The 6,715-nt window shown below is 34.8% G+C and overlaps 2 protein-coding genes across 2 annotated transcripts; one reads left to right on the top strand and one right to left on the bottom strand.

The window, feature by feature from the left end:
• LOC107959064 (uncharacterized) lies at nucleotides 1-2,363 on the bottom strand. The gene is made up of 2 exons (XM_016895024.2): nucleotides 2,011-2,363; nucleotides 1-598 (listed from the first exon to the last, which is right to left on the bottom strand). Exon 2 carries the CDS (start codon nucleotides 587-589, stop codon nucleotides 200-202), a length of 390 nt encoding a protein of 129 aa, XP_016750513.1. The 5' UTR covers nucleotides 590-598; nucleotides 2,011-2,363; the 3' UTR covers nucleotides 1-199.
• Nucleotides 2,364-3,639: 1,276 nt separating this feature from the next.
• Nucleotides 3,640-6,440, top strand: LOC107959065 (mitogen-activated protein kinase homolog NTF6-like). The gene is made up of 6 exons (NM_001398474.1): nucleotides 3,640-4,049; nucleotides 4,486-4,615; nucleotides 4,734-4,871; nucleotides 5,081-5,413; nucleotides 5,618-5,801; nucleotides 5,898-6,440. The coding sequence occupies exons 1-6, from the start codon at nucleotides 3,895-3,897 to the stop codon at nucleotides 6,071-6,073; spliced, it is 1,116 nt and encodes a 371-aa protein (NP_001385403.1). The 5' UTR covers nucleotides 3,640-3,894; the 3' UTR covers nucleotides 6,074-6,440.
• Nucleotides 6,441-6,715: the final 275 nt, after the last annotated feature.

The raw sequence follows: 6,715 nt of genomic DNA, 5'->3' as shown, positions 1-6,715 counted from the left end.
TGCTTGAATATCAAACCCTAATTCATTATCTGAGATCCACCCTGAGAACCCATAGCTCCATCTCATTGGTAACATATGTATCAACATTTTCAGCCAATACATAATAATTCAAACACAAAACCCAACATTGAATTCATTAGTACAAGATTCAACATTTTTCTTTTGTTCTCAACCACCCAAATAAGAAAAAAATGCAGATTTATTTATCTTTAGCTTTCTCTTCTTCCTTCATTTTCTTCTCCCATCTGCGTTTCTTATAAGCAAGCAACATCTCAGGCATTTTCTGCATCAAATTAGCAGTATTCTCCCTTCTCTCCGCGGCTATTCTGTCGCATTTGTGACCTTTCATCTTGCTTCTCATCTCTTTCTTCTCTGGATCGTATGGCCAATCTTGGCCCGCTAGAAGCATTTCTTTTCGGAGTCTGGCTCGACGTCTGGCACTGATGCCTAGAGGCTTCCAGGCTCCAAGTTCCCAATAGCCCCATACTCCCTTTGATAACTCTACTTTGTACTTCGCCAACTTTTCACGCCATGGATATTGGTATTCTCCCACTGCCTTCACCACAGATTGTGCTGCCTTCCCAGCCATTCTTGAGTCCTATAAGCAAAGAAATTTGATTAAATTGAAATGTGTTTAGACTTAGCCAACATTGACTGACGTCCAGAGGCAAAAAAGTAGTTAGATAACATTTTCCCCGTTTACTTAAAAAACAGACAAATTAGTCCCCCTGCATATTAAATTAAAAAGCAAATTGGTCATTTCTGTTAAAATTTTATCCGTTTCTACAGTAAAAACTAATGTTCTTGATAGAATAATTGTGTGGTGTGCCATTTGTACCTCATTCTAACACCCACTATCAATGTTCATCAGTAAAAATGGAGGAAATTTTTAGCAAGACCAATTTGTTGTTTGATCTATTGTATAAAGACTAGTTAGCCCATTTTTTAAGTGGAGGAGGCAAAATGCAATCGGATGGCCTCCTATGAGGGCATCCATGGCACTAGAGGTGTCCATGGGCCAAGCCCAACCAAAATCTTAAGCCCAATTAGTAGACCCAGACTCGGCCCATCCCAAAAAAAAGCTTAGATTTTTGTCCAAGTCCAGCACAAATTATATTTGCTAAGTCCGGGCCCAGCCCGTATTATTATTTTTTCTCTGTCCTTTCTCTCTATTTAGATAGATGTTCATTTCGTGTTTATTGCAGATGTTGTCTGAATGATTTCTATGAACATTAACGGCAGCAAAGCTGAAACCGTAAAATAATGATCCAGTAAAGTTGGTGTTGCTTCTATTCAGATCGCAAACAACTTCCACAGGCGGCCCTTCCCTATTAATCCAACAGATGCCATAAACTTGTCACTGTAAGACAAAGTAATTATAGGAGCAATCTCAAAGAATTAAGGCCTAGATTTCATTCTTGCAGCAATGTGGGTGTTCCAAGAACTTACATCCTCCGTGGAAGTAAGCTTGGTAAATAGCATAACAAGCAAATTCAACAAATATTTTTCAGATCGAAAACATGAAGATATATTCACAAACGGATCTATAAAATGAAGTTATATACCACCGACACTCATACCCCATGTCCATCGTGTATATAACTCAATTAAATCACCTAAAATCTAGTTTCTTCTCCAAATTTGATCATTTTACACACACACACACAAAAAAAAAACTATCTAGACCCTGAATCCCAAACATAGATGAACCTTAATGTTCATCCATTAATGAAAGCACAAATGTATGCATAACATACACCAAGTTACTAGGAATATAGATCTGAATCCCATCAGTTTTTGAATCCCACGCACAAGAATATACCAAAAAGAAATTATCTTTTAACAATAATCAATTAATTAATTACCAGAAAAACGATAATGCCATGCGCAAATCATATGAAAAAAAAAGTCTTGACTAGATTTCAGGGTCAATAACAAAATATTAACAAAAAAATCACAAAAACAAGAAAAACCCAGAATTTGAAACACGCAAAAAAAAAGAAAAAGAACCTGATTGAAGCTTGACCAAAAAACAGAATGGGAATGTTCTTTTTCTTCTTCGTCTTCTCCGTCTTCGTATGAATGTTGATAAGAAACCGAAACAAATCTTCTTTTTGAGGAAAAAAAACAAATGAAGAATCGAAGAAACAAAAATAAAACCTAGATTGGTGGGGGAGGTGTCGTCTCTGTGAATGAGTGATTAGGGATTTGGAAGGGGAATTAGGGGTTGTAATCGGTAAAGGGAATTAGGGATTGGGAATTAGGGGCTGGGAGCGGGAATGTGGAATCACGAAGGGGTATGGTTAAAATTAGGTTAAAATACGTAAAAAAGCCATAATACGACAAATATCGAGAAATATGTTATGATACAATGGTTAAAATTAGGTTAAAATACGTAAAAAAAAGCCCATAAATACGACAAAATATCGAGAAATATGTTATGTTCATAAATCATAAGGAGGACTACATGATGGATCCACGTATTTGTGAGATGGGGCTCTGCAGCTTGCTGGGATCCGCCTTAGCCCACATTTGCGCTTATTTAGCAGCCCACTTATGATCAAGTGGGCTCAACGTAGGTTAAATTTTAGTATCAGTCCCTCTACTTTTTGAAAATTTTGGATTTAGTCCCTAAACTTTGATTTGATCAATTTTAGTCCCTATATATTTCAAATTTTAAAATTTTAGTCCTGCTCCAACAATTACCGTATTCTTCAATTGGGTCATTTTAAGTCTCTATATTTTTCGAATTTTAAAATTTTAGTATGTAAATAATAGTTAGCCTATTAACTGAATTTTTAGTGAGTGATATGTAAAAATAACAAGTTGACATGACATTATATGTATGATAAAATATTTGTCGCATCAAAATTTGAAAATATTGAAACTTAATAAATTTAATCTTATCATTTGGTGAAGACTAAAATTTAAAATTTAAAAAAATATAACGAAATTAAAGTGTGGAGCATATTTTGATAACAAATGAAAAAAAAGTCGAAATTTGAATTAGAAGAGTGTGATCGAAAGCGTTTAAATTTAAGAATTACATATTGAGTGTGGGATAAAAAACAAGTGTACGCTAGACCTCTCCATGCTCGCTCAAAAAGTGGGAGAGTTTGAGTAAAAATATAGGCTCGAAGATGGGTCTGGATAAAAAAATAAGGCCCATTTAAAAAACAGGTTAGGTCTCGGGTACGGCTTTTTTTGGCTTGGGCCCTCCCCAAATATGTAAAAAAAGAGTGTTCTTTTTTTTATATACTTTTTTTACTGTTTTGTTATTATTTTCTTATTATTTTGCTACAATTTTACTAATATGTTGTTACTATTTTGTTATTATTGTTTGAATATTCTATAACGCTTGTTTTATTGTTAATTTTGTTACTATTTTAGAAATACTTGTTTATTAAGTTGTACTTATCTTATTGTTATTTGAGTATACATTTATTTTAATATTTTTAATATATTATATTTAAAAAATAATATAAATAAAATTAATATGAATACACGGAATCGAAGTTAAATTTTTACTTTTTTATCCGAGTTCAGCCCTAACCTAATATAAATTTTTGTTAGTACAGACCCGCCCGGTCATGACACCTCTAACAAGTGCTATTTGTAAACTATTTTCCTGGTAAACAAACAAAATCCTACCACTCGTCAAGTTATCTTGGGAAGTCACTTTTAGTAAAACTTTCCCAATGACTTTTCCATTCTTTGTATGGTCAACAGTCCGTTCACTTTTGGTTCCACATTCAAATTTCAAAATCCACAAACAAAAGCAAACCTCAATTGGCCGCTCTGTTGCTTTCTCTTTCTTTCTTCCATAAAAACACGCCTTTCTTTTCCTTTCTTTTTGCACCACTGTTATCTTTTCAAGGGAAGTGATAAAAGAAGATGGAGAATGAAGGAACGGCGATTGATCTCAGAGGGACCCCAACCTACGATGGCAGATATGTACGTTACAACATCTTAGGTAACATCTTCGAAGTCTCTTCCAAATATGTTCCTCCTATTCAGCCTGTTGGTCGTGGCGCTTACGGCATCGTCTGGTATGATTCTCTTTCCCTTCTTCTACCTTTGATGCAAAAATTTGCTTTATTATTATTATTTTCTTTTTCCGTTTTGGGTTTTCGTTGGATGAGAGTTTAAGTTACAGACTCATTGAATTGCTTGAATTTTTGGATTTTTTTCCTTCATTGTTTGGGATTTTAGTGATTAAGCAGAAGAGCTAATTAAAACTGTAGAAAATGGAAATCTTTTGTGCCCTTTTACAGAAATTTCAGAAATGAGCTATGGGTTCGTTCCAATTTGATGTTTGAAGAAGTTACTATTTTTACTATACTTTCAGTAATAATTTTGGTTTTGATTTTTTACGGGTTTGGTACTTCGATCAGATAGCCTTAATTTTAAAAGAGAGACCACGAGATTCAAGTTTCAAAACAATATTTTGAGTCACAATGAAATTGAATCCTGTGATAATTGCAGCTGTGCCACAAATTCCGAGACAAAGGAAGAGGTTGCAATAAAAAAGATTGCGAATGCATTCGACAACAGGATTGATGCTAAAAGAACACTCCGTGAGATCAAGCTCCTCTGTCACATGGATCATGATAATGTAATCTACTAGATTCTTAACTCGTTTGCTCATTGTTAATACATTTTCTTGGGTTTGCTTATTCTTTTCATGTTATACTATGAAGGGGATATGAAGTGTTGCATTACCTTTTTTGCAGATTATCAAAATCAAGGACATAATAATCCCGCCAGAGAAGGAAAAGTTCAATGATGTTTACATTGCATATGAGCTAATGGACACTGATCTGCATCAGATAATACGGTCTAGCCAGGCTCTCACTGATGATCACTGTCAGGTGGGTTATATACCATTCTTATTAGTTTTTTTCCCCTTTATTAAGGTCCTAGTTTGTGATGTTTCTGGTGGTATCAGTAGTCTATGTCGGCCTGTGTACTATGTCATAGTCGATTGCAATAAACATATTTCGATATCACGAATCACCAATGGTAGTTTAATATGATTGTGTATTTTCTGAAGTTGGGCTGTAACTATATTGTTTTGCAGTATTTCTTATATCAACTGTTGCGGGGTCTTAAGTACATACACTCGGCAAATGTTCTGCATCGCGACCTAAAACCTAGCAACCTGCTTCTCAATGCAAACTGTGATCTCAAAATTTGTGACTTTGGTCTTGCAAGAACCACCTCAGAGACAGACTTCATGACCGAGTATGTTGTAACCAGATGGTATCGAGCCCCTGAATTGCTTCTCAATTGTTCAGAGTATACTGCTGCTATCGATATCTGGTCAGTTGGTTGTATTCTAATGGAGATAATTAGAAGGGAGCCATTTTTCTCTGGTAAAGATTATGTTCAGCAGTTGGGGCTTATTACTCAGGTATTCATCCTTCGGTTTTCACTCAAACCTAAACTCAATTCTTCAGTTTCATAGAAGAGCACTGAATGTTATATAATCACCATTTTTAGGTATTGTTACAATGAAAGAATGAGGCAGGTTGTAAATTTTTAGTGGACATTTAATGCATGATGATAAGACATGTTTAGATAAATATCTCACTTTTCTGATTATTTCATAAAACAGCTACTAGGGTCGCCAGAAGATTCGGATCTCGGATTCCTTAGGAGCGACAATGCTCGAAAGTATGTTAAGCAGCTTCCTCATTTCCCTAAGCAACCTTTTGCTGAAAAGTTTCCAGACGTATCTCCTGTGGCAATTGACCTTGCAGAAAAAATGCTGGTTTTTGATCCAAGCAAGCGTATCACTGGTAAATTTGGCAAGGGAATTTACAATGTTTTTTTCTTGTCAGTTTCTTTGTTCATTTTCTTATAAGAAACATCTGTTTTGTATGATGCATGTAAAGTTGAGGAAGCGCTGAATCACCCATATTTGTCAAGTCTTCATGAAATCAATGAAGAGCCCACTTGTCCATCTCCTTTCGTCTTCGATTTTGAGCAGATGACCTTGAACGAAGAAGACATAAAAGAGCTAATATGGAGGGAGTCTTTGAATTTCAATCAAGATAAGATGCCGGAATGAAGTCAGTAAAAAAGTATACGACTTCTTTCATATGGTTTTGCTCCATTGAAGTCCTGGTTCAAAGGTTGAGTTTCATGAAGAAGCTTAGCTTTTGCATAAACGCAAGACTATTCGGGTACTAACCCAAAAATACAAAATATATATAGGGAGATAGGTTCTCCCTGGAGGTGTTGAGATTTAAGATGGTGGGAAATGTTTTTGACTTTCTGTTTCGAGGTTCATTGGGAGAGTGTTGGAGTCATTATATACAGTATTTGGAATCCTACCAACCATGAAAAGAGGGTGATCTGTATTGTGATTAGACCAGTCAATTAGACGGGTCGGGTTATTTTGGGTAGAATCATTTGAAGTTTTAAAGTTTGAGTAATTTTCGAGTTCAAGTAACTTCGAGATTTATTTGTTTTGGGTTTGGGTCAAAGGCAGTAGTGTTTTAGCCTTTTTTCTTTATATGGTATTTGATCTATTTGTATATTGTTTCTATACATTTTGTTTATACTTTATACTGTAGAAATGACGATAAAAGAGAGATGATTAAGAATACCTTAAGGATATATTATGTATTTATATAATATACATCTTAAAGTTTTTGAACTTATTTACTACTATTTTATTTTTGTAAATTGTTATCTCTTGGATGGGAGA

This window comes from Gossypium hirsutum, chromosome A05 (genome assembly GCF_007990345.1).
Source record: "Gossypium hirsutum isolate 1008001.06 chromosome A05, Gossypium_hirsutum_v2.1, whole genome shotgun sequence".
NCBI lineage: Eukaryota > Viridiplantae > Streptophyta > Magnoliopsida > Malvales > Malvaceae > Gossypium > Gossypium hirsutum.
This window is presented reverse-complemented; position numbering and strand designations above follow the sequence as displayed.

What these genes read in the sequence shown, in the direction of transcription:
- LOC107959065 (NM_001398474.1), top strand. Translation starts at nt 3,895, where the DNA reads ATGGAGAATGAAGGAACGGCGATTGATCTCAGAGGGACCCCAACCTAC. An exon ending in GGCGCTTACGGCATCGTCTG is followed by an intron (nt 4,050 to 4,485) that starts GTATGATTCTCT and finishes TGATAATTGCAG; the next exon opens with CTGTGCCACAAATTCCGAGA. An exon ending in TCACTGATGATCACTGTCAG is followed by an intron (nt 4,872 to 5,080) that starts GTGGGTTATATA and finishes ATTGTTTTGCAG; the next exon opens with TATTTCTTATATCAACTGTT.
- LOC107959064 (XM_016895024.2), bottom strand. Translation starts at nt 589, where the DNA reads ATGGCTGGGAAGGCAGCACAATCTGTGGTGAAGGCAGTGGGAGAATAC.